This window comes from Cygnus olor, chromosome 1, assembly GCF_009769625.2.
Source record: "Cygnus olor isolate bCygOlo1 chromosome 1, bCygOlo1.pri.v2, whole genome shotgun sequence".
In the NCBI taxonomy this organism is placed as follows: Eukaryota; Metazoa; Chordata; class Aves; order Anseriformes; family Anatidae; genus Cygnus; species Cygnus olor.
The window spans coordinates 109,127,140-109,145,908 of NC_049169.1; the positions used below are offsets into that span (position 1 = coordinate 109,127,140).

At 45.1% G+C, this 18,769-nt stretch overlaps 1 protein-coding gene across 1 annotated transcript; it reads right to left on the reverse strand.

Moving 5' to 3' along the window:
* Window positions 1–2,286: 2,286 nt before the first annotated feature.
* On the reverse strand, window positions 2,287–9,537 carry ADAMTS1 (ADAM metallopeptidase with thrombospondin type 1 motif 1). The gene is made up of 9 exons (XM_040576446.1): window positions 8,845–9,537; window positions 8,312–8,664; window positions 7,732–7,864; window positions 7,149–7,316; window positions 6,566–6,852; window positions 6,112–6,298; window positions 5,833–6,008; window positions 4,752–4,927; window positions 2,287–4,379 (listed from the first exon to the last, which is right to left on the reverse strand). Exons 1-9 carry the CDS (start codon window positions 9,410–9,412, stop codon window positions 3,638–3,640), a joined length of 2,790 nt encoding a protein of 929 aa, XP_040432380.1. The 5' UTR covers window positions 9,413–9,537; the 3' UTR covers window positions 2,287–3,637.
* Between the last annotated feature and the right edge of the window lie 9,232 nt (window positions 9,538–18,769).

The window sequence follows — 18,769 nt, forward strand, 5'->3', positions numbered from 1 at the left end:
GACCGCTAACCAGCTGAACCACATCCACTGTTTTTGCTAGTTTCCCTGTGTTGGGACACATAGGGCAGGCTTTCTTGCAACTAGAGGGAGCGTTGGAGGGGAGAAGGCCTTTGACTGCATTGCTGTATGAAAACGTTATTTGGAGCATGTCCTTTCTAACTCACTGCTATTAAAAATGGGATATAATTTCAAGAACTGTCTAACAGATGCAACTGCTGTGAATCCAAGGAAGGGTCAAAGAAAAATATGTAGTCAGCAAACTACGAGTTGGAAATACAGCCTTGGTCAACTATGCTACAACTATGTGTAATAAGCTGGCCCACTGCTACTACATTTATGCTCTAAAGAAATAAACAACGCCATAGAAAATAGGCTGTCATTATACCACAACCTTTTATTAGTTCATCACTCATTTTATTACGTAATTATTTGCAAGAACATAAAAAAGTTGTTACGACTGCCATTTCTTAGTGTAAAATACCAAATATCTTTAATTTCCCTCACAACTTCTGACTCCTCACTTAGCTCTGGTTAACTACAGGGCTGACTGATCTAACCCAGGTAATACAGGTGCTTTGGAAAGGCAGAACACTTCAGCACCTTTTATTAAAAAAGGGGAAATTGCTGCACTTACTTGGATCCAAATTCCCCTGAGCATGAAAGGCGATGCCTGTGAAATACCATTGCTCTCTCCCAACAGCCTCAAGTGCTACTGCAAGATGTAGAGTATGTCAGCACCTTGAGCTTGCTTTAATTGATATGGGTAGGTATGAGAAGCTGTTTCCTCTGCAGAGCTTTCTTAGCCCTGCCTTGAGTATTTCTTCTAGGCTGAGAACAAAGTTGGGCAATCAACATCAAGCAGAAGTCAATTGCCTATTCCGTAAACAGGGAACAGTCTTGTAGTTTCAGGACAGTAGCTCCTTGAGCTCTTAAATCAAGAGTGTTTCAGGCAACACCAACCAACAGCTATGTGTTAGGATACAAAGTCTACAAAGAATAAGAGCAACAGCAGAAAATGAAAATAAAAATGAGTTTTCCTTCTCTTGAAAATGTATATATGCTCCTAATTTAAACCTGCTGTAGTAAAATATAGACATACAAAGAGAGAGAGAGAGAGAGAAAGAGAATAATTTAGGTTGGCAAAGACCCTTAAGATCATCAAGTCTGACCATCAGCTAACACTACTAAGTCCACAACTAAACCATGTCCCTAAGCACAAAAGCCATACATCTATTAAGTACTTCCAGGGATGGCAACTCCACCGCTTCCCTAGGCAGTCTGTTCCAACACCTAACCACCCTTTCTGTATGTAAAAATATGTAAATAAAAAGCACTGACTCTTAGGTATTTATGAAAAAATAAAGTAAGTGACTCCTAAATAATACTACAAGTAAAACGTTCCCCAGCATTTGTGCATGTCAAAGTAATACTCAATGAAGTGTGACGTGATGAGAATTTTTCTATGTGCTTTAGAGGGGCCAGGATTTTATCCATGGAATAAAGTGGGAACAATTTCTGCAAGACAAAGTCCAAACATTGGCAAAGGAAGTTTTAATAGATTTTTACATGACACAAAGCCAAAAGTATCCATAAATGACTGATGTCTCAAATTCCATGGCAAGAATCCCACTGAGCTCAACAGAAGATTTTCCCTCGACTTCAGTGGTCATGAGATCAGAAATGAGGGAGCAAAAATCAGTTTCTTAATGCTTAATATGTATTTCAACATTATAAAACGTGTTACTAACAGCATTAGAACAGTTCATTCATACAGTACTTCTAATTAGAAAAGCATGATCCTGAGGCCCTCCAGAAACTTGTGAGGGAAACCTCTGACTGCTAGTTAATGGTTTTAAATTTTGAATACATCTTTCCCAGTAGGGTAAAACTAAGTGGAGCAGGTAAAACTGCTACTTTTGTACATATTTTGTTGGTTATAAACACCACTGACAGCAATATTCCCTCTGTAAGCCCTTATTAAAATCAGTGGCATCAGTATAGTGGCAGTTCATTTTTTTTTTTTCTTTTTTGAAGATGAAACAACAGTGCTGAGCACCCAGTTAGTGGTTAAGCAATAAAATACAAAATTACTCCTTTTAACATGGTATATGACATTATGGGTAGAGTTTTCCAAACCCCTTAACTAACACAGTCAATTAGTAGCCTAAGCTACCAGTATTTTTGAGAAACGTGGTTGAGCTTTTTTTGTAACATTGCCTTAGAATTCAAGCTCATTCTGCTTGATAGACTACTTTTACTCCAGTGAAATAACGACACTCCACTTCAAAAATTTATAGGGTTCATTTATTACCTCTAGTAACATATTATACTGTATAAATACTCTATCCTTGTTATATGTCCTTTTAAAAAAGCGATAACTTAGAAGATCACATTAGACAAGAAGTATAAAAATAAATACGCTCATTATATGCCTTTATTACAAATTATAACCCTTCCCAGAAGGGAAAGAAATATAAAATACTTATAAAGTATGTAACATCTATAGTAATATATTTTACTATATACATATGGAAAGCCATATTCTCTCATTGTCTATGGACTGGCACAAACTTTAATTATGCTAATGTTGGCGTACTGCTGTGGATGGACCTGCTATCCTTCAGCTTTGTCTTCCCGCCTTATCAGTGATTTGAGCACTACAAACCCATCAGAGGCCATTTAGGAGAGGTTCCCATTCATAGCTGGATTTCTTTGATCTCTTTTTACCAAAATGCAAATAATTGCTATTGGCTGGGGTAAAGGAAAAGACTTGAATGTCAGTGTTGACTCAAGCGCCCACTGCCAGAAGTCTGGTTGACAGTATGGCAGGACCAAGCTCAAATCAAAGAAGCTCGTGGAAGGTATGCACAAGGCACAAAGAGCAACTACTCATAGACACTACCTGCTCCATGAAGTTTTCCACTTTTTCTAGCCTCTGGATTACATATGTCACCGCAACGGCATCAGAGTGGATGAGAGAAATGGACAGACACGTTGGAATGACATAATGATGCTTTAAAAAGAGTGACATTCTAGTTATTTGTGGAATTGACTGACTGTTCTTGATATTTCTTATTCTTTACAGGTAGAGAATATGGCTTTATTTTTATATAAAACTATTCTCTGAAACAATAGCAGCCATGAATGACTTAGTTAAAGCTCCTTTTCTAATCCTGTTTTTTTGCCATTCGTGAGGTAGGTAAACCCTGACCAATTATTTTAAGCTATCTTTTCCGCTCCCCTTTCCTACACATGGGGACTTGATCAGTACCACAATATAAATCCAAAAGAAAGGAGAAATAACCAAACCCCAAAATGTTTGCTTAAACATGCTTTGGCCACTGCTCCTGTTCGGTTTAATTTGTAACAGACTTTAAAAAAGGAAATTCTAATGCCCTAGGGCCTTATCTGCTGAAGATGAGTGAGTGCCATTGGTCTGCTATCCTATCAAACTTGCAATTGGCAGGATAGTTTTAGGGTGCAACGCCAACTAAGGTTATTTGCACTGTCCCACCTCAGTGGATCCTCACCATGAATTTTGTACGCAGAATGTATGCGCTGCCTCTAACCCTCATATATTCAGTGCATTGTTCTGAAGGAAAAAATAAAAAAAAATAGCTTTCCCAACCTATACTATTTAACTGCAGTCCGTAACGTTGCAGAAGTCTATCAGGTGTTTTGGTTTCTTGGAAGGCTCACAGCTTTCTTGCGGCAGCATGCTGCCGTCGTAAGAAATACATTTCAACAATCTCTTCTTGAAACCTTTCCCGCACGTCTTAGAGCAGGGCGACCAGTCCCCCAGCTGCCACTGTGGGCAGGGGACGTCAGCGCAGGGACGGACGTCGCTGGGCTTCAGCTCCCGGGCGCAGTCGGCGGCTGGCCGTCCCCGGGGGTCCCGGCACTCCACAGCCCGCCGCTGCCAGCCCGAGCCGCAGGACTTGGAGCACTCGCCCCACTCCTCGATGACCCACTCGGAAGAGATGATCTCCTTGATGGCATTGAAGGACTCTTTCTTTTTACTGGGCACCTTCTCTGACCCAGGCTGAGCAGGCTTCTTCACAAAATAGGTGAACTTGATCTTGGGCTGCGGCAGGTCCCCCACCGTGAGGACCTGGATGGTCAGAGGCTCCTTCAGAGGGCTGAAACTGCGGATCCTCTCCAGGGCAGCGGAGGAGCCGCTGTACCTCAGCACACTGCCCTTGTAGGTGATGTCCTGCTCCAGCGTTGACAGGGTGTAGTCGCCATTGAGGATGTAGGTGCCATCCACGGCTTTGATGGCCAGGAAGCTGCCGTCATGTCTGGCACCCCGGTGGTTTCGCTGCTTCACCTCGATGTTCGTTGCCCCGGCTGGAATGGTGACGACATCGTGGTAGCCCGGTCTGTCCAAGAGAAGAGAGAAAGACTGAGCCCTCTGCCCGTCCCTGGGAAAGGGAAGAAGCTGTCTGGCACAAGACTGAATTTCATCTGAAGCCGAAGCATGAAGCTCACGAGCTGCTGACCTATTCGAGCCAAGGGATTAAGGGATTTGCAAAGCCACATCCCATGTTATTGCTATGGCAGAAGTGTACCCGCATGTCAGGGGCTTCCTTCCACTGGGATCGCACTGTGAGCTATTATCAGCCAACTGTCTTTGACAGATCAAATCTCAGTTCCATGGATAAACTGAGACAGTATCTCACTGACTTGGAAACCAAAAGCTTACACCCACAAAACATTCACCAAACAGAAAGCAGCTGCAGTCATGCACTCACTTTGCTCTCACAAGTGTGCCAGACACTTTCTTGCATGTGGATCCATTGCCACCGCAGATGCCGCATTTGTCAAACTTCTTGTTGGACCCTATCATACGGTCGCAGCCAGCCTTTACACACTGTCCCTGGACGCAGACCGAGGTGGAATCAGGGCTACAAGGGGTACCATCCACAACCTTAGCAGGAAACAAGCGGTAGGGCATTTGATTAGAAGATGCACACTTTTTTGAAAATGTCTAATACAGATACATACAAAACGTAGACGATAGACAGAGGAAAGACCTACAGCACTGGTATTTTCAATGCTTTTAAAAATAAAAAACAAAGCAGCCTGTAGACAGTTGGAGGTATGCAGTGCTACTTCAACTCACTTGAAAAAAAATAAAATGCCATGGCAACAGGAGAAAACAACCAATTTCAGATTTTATTAACTCCCTTCCCATCCTGGAAAAGAGCCAACACAGAACTGTTTTAATAGTTTCCTATAAAGAAAGGACATTTTTTCTCTAATGTCACTAGAAGGTAGTCATGTCCTCAAAGTACAGGACCAAAATTGCTTTTAATGGCATAATCAATCCTTTCTTTCTAGGAGTATTGCTCGACAATAAACATCTGTGTCATCACCCCGGTAGTTACTCGCTCTCAACATCTTATGACAGTGAGTTCAAGTACCTATGCAAGACGAATTATTTTTCCTTTTGTTTATTTTAAGCCGTCAACATATTAGTAACTGTTATGAGAAAGCACCAAAGTTTTGGCAAAGAACCACCACAGTTTTCCAAACATATCTCAGTGTAATCAAACTTATGGAAGGAGCGGAAAGGAAACTAGGGTGGGGTGGGTAGATGAGGTGGTATGTGTGAAATAACTGTAGGGACTGTGCCAGAATATTTAAAGCATGCTTGCGCTGATCAGATTGTACATGTAGGGAGGAGAAAAGGAAAAATCTAGCTTACATACAAGAAGAACATAAATATAATTTCAGATTTCTACATGCCTTGACTCTTAACTTCACATGCAGAGTCAGATGAAATAAAAATCCTATTCGTGACTAGGTAGATGAGGGTGAGTTTTGAAATACCTTTGGCTGTAGAACGAAGAAATATCCCGTTCCTTTTGCTCGGCAGACCAGCTTGCATCTGTCCTTTGGAGAGACACCAGCAAACTTGGGTGTCCACTCCACTGCAGGTCCGCTTCCAAAGGGAGACTTGGAAAACTCATTATGCTTTTCACATTGTTCCTCTCTAAAGGTTTTGCCTGCAGGCAGAGGAAAGACAGGTGGACATGAGATCATCTTCTCTACATGGTCCTCCTCTACAAGACCCCCCTTTTCCACTGCAAAAATGGGGAAAAAAGTTACCATCATTATCTGGACAGTCCTCAATGTTACACGACCTGTATTGAACCCGCTTCCCTTCGCAGTATTTCCCCCCGTTCCTCGGGACGGGGTTGTCGCATTCCCTGAAGGAGTACTGCACTCCACCGCCGCAGGTCCGGGAGCACTCTCCCCATGCTCCCCAGGACCCCCAGCTCCCATGCACCGGGGTCTGTAATGACAAGGAAAACAAAAATGTTAATATAGTAAAAACAAAACCACAAAACCCACAGCCATGCTCACTTTTTACCTAAGCCACTTGTAAAACAAACAAAAAAAAACCTCTAAGCCTGTTTAATTAGCTGTCTGCCTCCATTTATCCATTTATTCAAGCCCTTAAAACTGTTTGATTGCTCTCACTGAAGCATTATCTGTGCTACTCTGCAACCCAAGAGATATATATATACACATATATATATATATATATAGTTATACTTACATCATAATGCTTCTTCTCAGTTTTATTCACACACTTGCCATTCATGCACCATTTCCCTTCTCCACAACTGGTGCCGTCCGCCCACGGGAAGTGTTTAGTTTGGCACACAAGCAGTCCTCCCGAAGTGCCGGTACACCACAACGTTGTGCACGTACTGGCTGCATCAGGGCAGTGCTTGGACTCATCTCCAAAAGTGAACTGGCACTGCCTGTTGGCATCGTACAACGTGCCAGGCAAGTCAGAAGGAAGCTGGATCGGTTTGTGGGGCTTGTCCAACAAACACTCCCCTGAAAAGGAAGAAAAAAGGAAAAAAAAAAAAAGCAGCCTCTGTCAGTGAGTTCAGTTTCAGCAGGGAAAAATGTATTTGCATCTCTGGAACTGCATTTGCATTGTAGCATAAGTCTTCAAGCCGATTTGTGCCACCGTTTTTGTAAAGTTAAGCACCTTCTAAAATCATTGGCAGCATGTAAAAGGTTAACACTATTCTTTAGCAGAAAGCACTCCATTAAAAGAAAAAAAAAAAGCAAAGCAGTAAAACACAAGAGCATAAACGCCACATGAATGGAAAGCTTAATAATCTTACCATGACCATTATCCAAAAATGTTGTAATCATGTAGGCACTACACGGAGACCAAGGCTGGCTGCGATCCAGATTGGAAAGCATAGATGCCATCATGTGGAAATCCCGGCTTATTCCATTAATACCAGCACACTGCTTTGCATCGTCATGAGGCATGTTAAACACATGGCCTTAAAAAAAAAAAAAAAGGGAAAAAAGTTGGTGATTTTATGAAGTCTGTCCTATGCGTTACCAAGGCTATTGTATGTATAACTCTAGAGCCGCTCAAAGCCTTTAAATGCTGAAAGAATATCCTGATCTGAACAGTACTAAGTTTTAAGCAGATTACAGCGTATCTTCCCTCTCCTCACAGGCTTTTTTCCTGCAGCCACAGTCCAGCACACAACTCTTGCAGACTGGATTTGCTTTCCGCAGCTAAACCCCACTCCACAGCAAATCTCTGCCTCCTCCTGACCGTGCCAGGGGAGTGCAGGGGCCCCGCACCCCACAGGGCAAGCCATCAGCGGGGCCGGGGAGCTCTGGGCTTTACGTCATCAAGCCGGCCTCAATTAATCAGCCGGAACCTCATTTCTAAGTTGCAAGTACCTAGCTCGTGGGCTGTTGTAAAGGCAGCCTGTAAGCCGTCGTCTTCGATGATAGAGCAACTGCGGTTTAGATCACAAACTGTTCCCACATCAGCCATCCCAAGAGTATCACATGTCTTGGCACCGCAGAGGTCCTGTAAAAAAAAAAAAAAGGCAGTTTCATTATTAATCAGATCAGAGACTTAACCTTGGCAAGCAACATCCAACCCTGGCAGCTTGCCTTTACTTATGGAAAGAGTATAAATATTCAGCACTTCAATGGGTACGATGGCAAAAATCTGTCTTTGGAACATACACAAGGCTTACACGTAGAAGTAAAATGCGTAATTTCCATACTAGCCCTGCTGGAAATATAAGGCAGAAGCATGCTGCATATACTGTGAGTTTCACCTGGGACAGCATAAAGGGTAAAATAAATGGCTAAATAAAAAGGGGCTCATTCCAACTGCAGCCTGCTTTGCTGAACCTGTAATGCCACAGGACTGCCTCCGAACACTTTTTTGGGGGACTCCCAGCAGAGAGAGCCTCTGGGGGTAGGGGGCAACGTGCGCAGGGGTCGGTTCAGCCTCCTTGTCCCTCACCTGCCTGGTGAAGAGGATTGCCGTGTCGTAGTGCTCTGCGTGACGGTCACTTGGCGGGTTGTGCTGCTTTTGCCAGCTGCAGAAGTTTCGCAAAGTCAGGGCGGCATTGGAAGAGATGTCAGGTCCCTTCCGCTCCTCGTAGATGACCATGATCTTCACCACCACCAGGCTGATAGAGTTGCGGATGCTGGGGTGCTTGTAGAGTTTGGCCGCCACGGAGAACAGCGTCAGGAGGTAGTGCTTCAGCCCACTGCCGTGGAACTCGGCCATGGACTGGTCGGCCACCAGCATGGTCTCCACGTAGCGAGGGCTGGACACAAACCGCTTTTTCCTTTTGCTCCTCGTTTCTGCATCTGGAAAGCGAGCAAGACAGAGGCAAAGCACACGTGAGCGGCACAGGGGATGGCTGCACAACCCCACAATGGGGAACCCAGCACCCACCGGTGCTCAACACCCGACCTCGGGGCAACCTCAGCCGCGCTCCCCCCGAGGTGTGGCTGCGGCAGACCCCGTCCCGTCCCCCCGTCGGCTACCTGCGGGCCCCTCCGGCTCCGGCTCCTCCGCCCCCGGCTCGGCCACGGCGCAGCGGGCGGCAGCTGCTGCTGGATCTCTCCGTCGGGTCCCTCGACGGCGACGGAGGAGGTGGACGCCGAGGCGGTGCCCGACGCCGGGGGCCGGCTGTATGAGGTATTGGCGGCCCCGGAGCGAGAAGGCTCCGCGCATCCCCGCGCACAGACTGAGGGCGGCGGCGGAGCCCGGGTCCCGGTTGACGGTGCCGGCGTAGAAGCAGCGGGAGAGGTCGTCCCCCGGCGGCGGAGAGGAGGGCGAGGGGGAGGGCGGCGGCCCCCCCAGATACTGCAGGGTGAAGTCCGGGGCCAGGAAGCTGCTGTCGGGCTCCAGCTCCAGCGTCAGTCGCTCCCCGAAGGCGTCCAGGCGGAACCGCTCCCGGCCGCCGGCAGCGCCCAGGCGCCGTGGCCGCACCAGCGCCTGGCGGGCGGTGGCGGGGGGCTCGGCGCTGCACGGCCCCAGCGCCACCAGTACGGCCAGTAACACCGGCACTGCCGGCACCAGCACCCCCAGAGGGCGCCCCCCGGTCCTCATCGCGGCCGCCGGGCTCGGGGCGGGGAAGGCTGGCTGCTGCTGCTGCTGCTGGCCTGGCGGAGCCTTTCTGCCTCGGTCGTTAATTTGTAAAAGGCGGAGAGCGAGATTTGCTTATATATATATATATTTATATATATGATATATATATATATATATGTATGTATTTTTTTTTTGGTTTGTTTTTTGCGGGCGGTGGGGGCTTCTCTCCGCCGGCAGTCCCGCGATCACTGCAGAGGCGGCGGCGACTTCCCCATGGCAGCGGCGGGGAGGGAGCGAGGCAGGGTGTGCGAGGGGCAGCCTGGCCCCGCTCTCCGGCCGCCTCCCGGCCCCCTGCTCCTTCTCTCTCCTCCGCTCCGCGCCGCCGCTCCTCTTTCCCTGCCCTCCGAGCGGGGAGGAAGCTCCAGCGGGTCCCCCCCGGCAGCCCCGGGCCGGCCTCGGGTGCACTTCCACAGGGCGGGTGCTGGGGGACGAGCGCCGAGACACCCCCCCTTCCTCGCGGAGAGGAGCGGGACGAGAAAGCAAAAATCAAAAAATTAAAATGAAATAAAACAGAGAGCGGGCCCCTCCGCCCCGGGCCCTCCGCTGCGATCCGGGCGCCTCCGCCAAGCGGGCTGAGTGCGGCGGCCGGGGCCGGCGGCGGCCGCCCTTTATGGGGTTCTGCCGGGCCGCCCCCACCCCGCCGGCGCCCGCCGCCCCCCGCCGCGCCGCCCCCCGCCCCGGCCCGCTGAGCTCACCGCCTGCGTAAGGCGGCGGCGGGCGGCCCCCGCCCCCGGCCCCCCCACCAGCCCCCGGCGGGGCGGGACGGGGCGCGGCGAGGCGAGGCGGGCAGGGACGGGGTCCCGGCCCCTTCCCCCGGCCCCTCTGCCCCTTCTCCGCCGCTCCCCGGCAGCCCCGGCCCCCGCCGACTGCGGGGTGCCCCCTCCCAATGCACCGCGGGTCGGGGGCGCGGCTTTTCCTATTATTCCGCCCCCCGCTTCCCCCCCCCCCCCCCCCCAATTCACCCGCTCCCAGCCCTACTGGGCCGTGCACCTGTAGTTCTGGGAAATGGTTCCTTCTGTAAATCGCTTAAACAGAGGCACGCACGTAGGGGCAGCCAGGGTTTTTCCTTCGGGCCGCGGTGGTACAGCTAATCCACCGTGCGGCCTGAGCTGCGATGGGCACGGCTGCTTCCCCCTGCTGCGGAGGCCTTTTGGAGGCCGAGGGCAAAGAACTGGCGAGAAACAGTGTTAAATACAAACACAAGTGCTGCTGCTCCTATCGGTGACAATCCCCAAACTTCTACATTATAAAATAAAATGCTTCAGCATCAGGTGATGCTGTGACTTAACACAAAGGTAAAACAGGCTGATGACAGAACTAGCAAAATGCCTCATCCTTGTGACAGAAGTGAGCATTTCTATAGTTTAACATATCCACCATTCTCTTAGGACAGTCCCGTTCGTGCACCTAAATCTAAACCGAAGGGTTTTCTTCCTAACTTAATGTCAGAGAAACGTGGAGCTGTATTTCAGTGTCAGCTGCACAGGCCGATTATCTGTCAAGTTCAGATAACACATTTGTTTCCCGCGGCGCTGTGTAAATCCTACATTTTTAGAAACATACATCTTTTCAACTTGTGCAAAAAAAAGCACATGGATAGATGAACTGGATTTTCCAGTTACTTACTCCACAAAAGTGCTGTTGTCCCACACAGCGATGAGCAAAATCAAATGGGGGATTTTACTTGGGCTACGGCAGCCAAAGCCTGTGCATTTTTAGCAGCGCCTTGGCTTTGAGAAACTGCAACTGCTGCCCGTTAACAAGTTCGGGGCGGAAATATGCGTTCAGTTTCAACAGAGGCCTGATTTTTCTCTCAAGACTTGGAGATGAGTGCTGATCTCTACCCTTATCTTTGAGATCCGGCAACGTGCACCCAGCTGTGCCACACTTTTCCTAGGGCAGGAGACGTGACAGAGGTGCGGCCCACTCTTGCTGTTAGTTTTGTGTTGCATGCAATAGCAGTTATACATGTTTTGAAGGTTTGGGGAATTATGAGCTTACCAGTCTAGAAATATGGCATATAAAACATAGAATTGAAAGGAATGTCTTGTAACTTATTTTTGAGCTTTAGATTCAAAACTGTTACGCTTGCAAAGATACCCATTAAAAGTACGGCAACCTCCAGCCTGTCACTGTATGGATACAGAGCACGCCTCAGGAGGGACTAGAGCTGGGCCACTTCAGTGGCCACCAAGCCATCTGCAGCTTTGTGACAATGTTTTGCTGGTCCTTTTTGATTTAAAAGCTCCGATTTAAAATCTCCTGACCACCTTAAAACATCTTTTTTGTGAGTAAAGTCTTCCCTGTGTTCCACCAGGTGGCACTCGCTTATAAAAAAATTTCTTGAGCAGTGCTTTACGGTTCATCTCCCAGGTTTCCAGCTATGCTCTGGAGGAAACGCTTACATTTCAGAACTCTTCTTAATCTTTCTGTGGTTAGCACAGTTGGTTTAAAGCTTTTTATATAATGTCCAAGAAAGTACTTTAGGAAAGTGCCAACCACTCAGCCTTGTTCTTCTATTGCTGGATGTGCTGCTGTGAACAGGCATGGAAACAATTTGCAGTAAGTGAACATGGGTGAAGGACCATTTACAACTGCAAGCAAAAGGTTTGGCTCCTAACAGATATGTAATGATGCTACACAACGCATGTAGTCTTGCAAGTGCTTAAATCTGCTTCTGCAAATAATTCTAGTGTCTTTAGCTGCATTATGCAAGACTACAAAGCACATGTATGCATATTTGCAATCCATATCGTATCAAATCTGCAACCATACTATGTAGAAATGAAAATCCCTATTACAATTATATGAGTTATTAAACGTACTGAAGTTTTGCAGAATTTCACTTAATGAGATGAAAAACTTGAAAAGGCATAAAGCTTTTTTTTTTTTTTTTTTTTTTTAATTGCTAGTGTTCTAGTGTTTCTTGGGAAAAATACAAGAACTTGTAATGCACAGTAGCCACCAGATGGAGCTAGTAGATCATCATATTTTAGTCAGCATTGCAAGTTTTATTTTTTTTTTAAATGGGTTACCCCTAAGTGTTTACAGTATCTGAGCAACATTAACAATGGTGAAGTTTCAGTTTCTTTTCCAGTGTTTGTATAAGCTACTGTTTCCAAAATTGAAAAAAAAAAAAAAAGACAATTTTTTTTTCCAACCTATTTGTTTAAATGCTGCAGAATGATAACATCTTTAAAAAACTATTACAATTTAGAATTAAAACAGCAGATGGCACATTAGTCCCACTGAACAGAAGATGGGAGACAAAAAAAAATGCTCAAAGGAACACTTCCAATAAGCATTTTTTTTTTTTTTTCCCAGAAATTGATCAAATTTTGCAGAACTTCTCCCATCACTGCTTGTGACTACTGAAAGGCTCAACACTTCTGTTCTCCTACTCAGTTTGGAGCAGGCTGAGGTTTGGCTTCGTGTAGAAAAAGGGAATCCATTGTCACTCAGGATGAATGGCTGTAGTGAACAAGATTATTTATGGATTCTGATCTACTCTAATGTCTTTTGTGATATACAAAATTGCAAAGCTTATTACTCTTTTCCATTTATTATTGATTTTGATGTCATTAACACCTAATTTGTATTAAGCAGGGTAACAGGGTGTTAAAGTGGAATAAGAGAGAAAACTATGATTTAAGAGAGAAAACTGATTTAATGACTTCAACTTTAATGACTAGTAGGAACTTTTTTTGGAGGAGGAGGGGAACTGTGATTCAATTTTGTTAACAGTTTTCCCATGGTTTCTCCTTTTACCTGAGCTAACAATGAAAGTTGCTGAAAAAACATACAAATGTTGGGACCCACCAAATTTTATTCCTAAGTAGCTTATATTATAGGCCTGAATGCACTCAAAATGAAGACCATTTCTTTCTGCTTTCCACTAGTAAGCTTTCGTCAAAATTGAACTGAATGGGAACTTAGTGTACCTCTGGCTGCATGAGTCAATAATTTCATTATTCAGCAAATTTAATGTACCAGACTTTTGGATTCAGGATTTAGGCCAGTTCAATTTGTAAAGGTAAGGGCAGCCAGGAAGCTTAACTTAGTTTAAACCAACAACATTTGTAGAAATTAGAATCCATTTAGTTGATGCCAGTCCTTACTTAGATCACAAAGATATTTTCTGTATATATTTTGCACTGACTTAATGTAACACCACCCCAATGATTTTAATACAATTGCAGGCATTATAAATGATGGCATAATTTCTCTCTTTAACATTTTTTTTGCTGAGCACAGGTAGAGGCATATGTAATCCAGATCACTCTATGCATCTCTTAAAGACCATGTTATCAGTTGCCAAACTAGCTTTCAGTTGATTTTTTCTTGAAGCTTCTTCATACAAGGTTTTACAGGTGGTTTATCCATTTAACTGTTGCTGAAATTAGTGCGGTGAAAACTATATTGAGTTTTGTCCACAATGAAATATTTTCAGCCATTTTTGTTGTAGGGTAGGAGCAGAGGGAAATTAAAAACAGGGAGAGCTGAAGTCAGCTACAGCATACAGGGAGTGCAGTCATGGGTCCTAATGTTCCCTTATTGTTTGTTGGGCAGCTGTAAACCCCCTCTAGTCACCTGTTGCTCTCAGTGTCCTCCTCATCTTACAGCCACAAGTCATAGTTTGCTCCTGGCACAGTAGGTCAGATCCAATGAAGATGATGATACAGGTCACGCTGGGACGGATGTAAAGCACCTTTCCTTCTGTAGCTGAGTGCATCCAAAGGAGGATGGCAGTGCATCGCTGATGGTCTATGCTGGCTGACACACTTGACCTGAATTGGCTTTGTGGGGGAGAGTAGGCCTCCATCCTGACCAAGAGCTGGCTCTACTCATAACCGCGTATATTACTGTCTACCATAGTATCCTTATCTGATCCAAGACATCAAAGGTTGTTAACAGCTCCTGGTTGTTTGTTGACTGATGTGCTTGTTCGGACCTGTGAGCTAATGCATTTTAAGTGATACATTCTGAGACTAGTGGAGGCAAAGCTGCACATATATTTAATAACACTTTTCTGGCTAGATCAACACCTGGGGGGCGGCCTAGCATTAAGCTTTTTGTTAAGCTGTTCCCCAAGCTCTTATCAGTCACATACCATAGCAAAATCTGTTACCAAAGCACAGCAAGACTGAAGAGGGAGGTTTGCATCAGAATGTGAATTCAGACATGACCATATCTAAGGCAAGTGGTTTAGAGGACTGTTGAGGTCTGACGTGTATTTCTCTTCCTGGTGGTAGAAGTATTCCTACTGAGGAATTTGTGTTACCATCTAAATGGCTTATGAACAGCTGACCTAAATCCAAATTTTCATGGTCAAAACAACTGCTAGTGTCAAATATACAAAAATCTCCCTGGAAAGAAGGGATCAAATAGAAGGAATCAGGCAAAACAAAATGTTGCACTATAGTATGTCTGCAAAACTGTTTCAGAAGTTAAATATAACTGTAACCATAACGTTGGCTGCAAAGTCCCTTGGCAACTGGCAAAGAGAACGAAGCACATTCATGCATACCCCGAGTTCCACTGACATTTTGATATTTTTATCACACTGCAATTTCAACAGATACCACACTTTCTCAGTGTACTTTGGGCACAAGTGCTGCAAGAAGCGTTACACTTTCCGTGAAAGTTCTCATAATGAAAACTCATCACTCTAGCTATTTTTTTTTTTAATCTTCAAAACATTTGTGGGATGTAGGAGAAAATTATTGCCACAGCAGATGAGGGCATCAACCACTGATTCCAGGGAGCTTTCCATCTTGATAGACAGTGCTTTCCTAATTGCTGTCCTGGTCTAACTGGACATCCACTGGTCTTTCTTTGTGACGGGAGCCTGATACTCCTTATAATAAGTATCAAGAAATTTAGACACAAATAAGAAATATAAAAAATATTTTCTTTAAATTTCTAGCTGGGCAGTTCCTTCACCCTAAATTCTCACCCAGCTGCACAAGCAATTGTGTCGGCTTAGCAGAGGGGGTGCATCCCAGCAAGTGGTGGAAAAGAGCAGCTCAGCCTGGCAGGAAAGAAAGAAACCTTTTGAGGTGATGTTGCTGTCCTACTATTACTGGGTTTATTAGCTGGTTGCAATACAGCTTCCAGACCTAAACTGCCACATCCGTTCCTTTTCCATTCCTTTTTCTTCTTCACATTCTCCCTGTATGATTTTGGTAGTCTCATTTACATCCTTTATCTTCCCCTTATTTCTTTCAGCTCTTCCTGCTGCACCCTTCCTCCCCATTATGTTGGCTATTCAATAGTTGGCAGTAAGCGTATTTCACAAAGAACAAAAATCATTAAGGAAAGCGCTTAACCACTTTCCACTCCCCAAACAATTTATACACATGTTTAGACTCATCTAATCCATGTCTTGCTAAAAGCTGATTTAGATAAGCTTCCCTCTTGATGTGCAGGGCTGGGTCCGGCCTCCTTGAACTGCAGTTCTTGGTGCTCCTCTTGGTCTCAGTTGTTCTGAGAGGGTCCCTCTCTTTCTCCCCTTCCCTTTCCAGAGAGCCTCAACTTTCCTCTGTGTGCCTGGAGACTGCTGATGTTGGATAAAAGGCTTTAGCTGTAGCATTCGCAAAAACATTCTTTTTGTTTGGCATAATGTTTTTCCATCTTGAATAACCGTGCCATCTAGGAAAAAAAAAAGTTTGTCCATTTCTAACTGTGGTTGTAAATTAATGTATATGGTGTCAGTGTATAGTCTACTCTCTTTTATAGTCCAACACACTGCTTGAGATTACTTAAAACCACAGTTTAAAGTAGACTTGTATTCATCATCAGGTTCTCCATTGTCTATGATAGGGATAATCACAAAAGAGACATGGATGTTGCCCAGAGATGTTGTGGATGCGTCATCCCTGGAAGTGTTTAAGGCCAGGTTGGATGGTGCTCTGCTCTAATGGAAGGTGTTCCTGTCCATGGCAGAGGGGTTGGAATTTGATGAACATTAAGGTCCCTTCCAACCCAAATCATTCTGTGATTGTATGATTCTATGACATACTGCGAGAGTCGAACACATGGCCACCACTAAGATAATGAAAGGATCAGAGCATCTCTCCTGTGAGGAAAGTCTGAGAGAGCTGGGACTGCTCAGCCTAGAGAAGAGAAGGCTCGGGGGGGATCTCATCAATGTATATAAATACCTTATGGAAAGGAAGGTGCAAATTGGACAGAGCCAGACTCTTTTCAGTGGTCCGTAGTGACAGGACAAGTGGCAACGGGCACAAACTGGAACACAGGAGGTACAACCTGAACATCATGAAACACTTCTTCTCCTTGTAGGTGACTGAGGACTGGCATAGGTTGCCCAGAGAGGTTGGTGAGTCTCCATCCTTGGAGATCCTCAAACCCCTTCCACAGCAGAGGGGTTGGACCTGATGACCTCCAGAGGACTGTTCTAATCTCAACCATTCTGCAATTCTGTGAAGTCTGAGGCTTAAGGCAAACCTGAAACAGGAGCCATCTGAAAATTAAATGGAGAAATGCCTTAATTACTCAAAAAGCAGAGCAAAACTTTGGTCAAATAGCAAGTTAGACATTTCTGCATGCAGCAATTGAATAATAAGCCTTCATAGTTTTGACTTTTACTTCTCTAAAGAGAGGGATTTTGATGTGTCAGTGCAACTTTTATAAGGCAAAAGAGTTGTTACCCAAGGTTCCCCAGTGTTCTCACTAATCTCAGCACTATCTGCAAGCAATTGTAATGGAGATCAGCTGTTAGCTTCTATCTTGCTGCCAAACTGGACCTATATCACAAGTGGAGAGGTGCTAGCCAGCCAAGCGTGAAATACTCTTGCCTGCATCTCTTTTATTCTGAACTGATGGAAATAACATGTAAGCGAGTAAAAATCTCAGCAATACATACCTCAAGAGGGACAACCTTAAAAGGCAGCTTTACTTAACAGCAAATTTGGGGATTTGCATCAGGATCTTTATTTAGATGCTTTAATCCAGCCATTCATCAATTTATACCATGACGTAAACAAATATTTCAGAAATGCTGCAAGAGATTATAATGCAAAGTCATGGTTTTAAGTACTGTCCTATGTGTCTTTCATTAATATTTGCTGTATACCAAAATAGGATAAGATGTCTTTGCAGCTTTTGAGAGGCCTCGCTCTGCTACAGACTCTTTCTGAGATGAGGCGTAAATCACCAAAGTTTAGGTACAACAAAAGCCATAAATATGTAGAAGCCAGTTAGTGAATCCAGTTGCTGGCTTAACTCTATTTTTTAAAACCCTGCTGGACTTCCAGAGCCATCAGTAATAATTGACTCCTTCTAAACACTGTATTTTTGACTCCCTCATTGTGCATATGAGGCTTTAAATGAGCAACTGTCAGTCATTAATGAGTATCACTTCAAAAGCCCATAGTGAACCTTATCTTTAATTAACAGGTAGAAAACTGAAGCACAAAAAGATTCAGAAAGTTATTAGCAGTAAGACAAAATACCTTTGGCATTACCAGTGCAATTCATATACATCTGCATAGCCTTTGGCTCTGCCATAACTCTCTTCAGCTACTGAAGACATTCAGGACAGGGCTCATTATGTTGTTAATCTGTACTTGCTTTTTGACAGCAGCACTCACATTTTGAACAGGGCATGGGATGGCTACCGCTTATTTTTTTCTGCTTTTGATTCCCCTTGTTTTCTGTTATTAGACTGGAACTTCAGATTTCTTCTTTGCACTTCTTTAATGTTAGGTAAAGAGTAAACCAGAAATTGCAGGATTACAGAATCACAGAATGGCTAAAGATGGAAGGGACCTCTTGCGGTCAGCTGATCCAACCTTCCTGCTCAAACAGGGCCACCCTAGAGCAGGCTGCCCAGGACCACATCCAGATGGCTTTTGAGCATCTCCAAGGATGGAGATTCCCTAGCCTCTCTGGGCAACCTGTGCTAGTGCTTGGTCACCCTCACAGTGAAAAATGTTTCACAATGTTCAGACTGAAACTCCCGTCTTCCAGTGAAGGGAAAGGCCATTGAAATGGCATGTTTGCTGCTGCCACAGAAACTAATATCCTCGGCTTTTTTTGTTTGCCTGTTTACAGTGTAAGATTTTCCAAGGCATGCAAAATCTAATACTTGACACTTTTTCTGCTCCTCTATAAAGAGGCCTCTTACTGTCCTGTTTCCCTTAGTGTATACGCACTTTTTGCGTGCCATGGTTACTGCACTCTTCCATCAAATGAGTACCGCAATCAGTACTGTCACTACTGACGAAAGTAGATGCCAACGCACATGAGCACTTGGAAGAGTATTCCAAAACCAACCCCCCACCCCCAAAACCACAA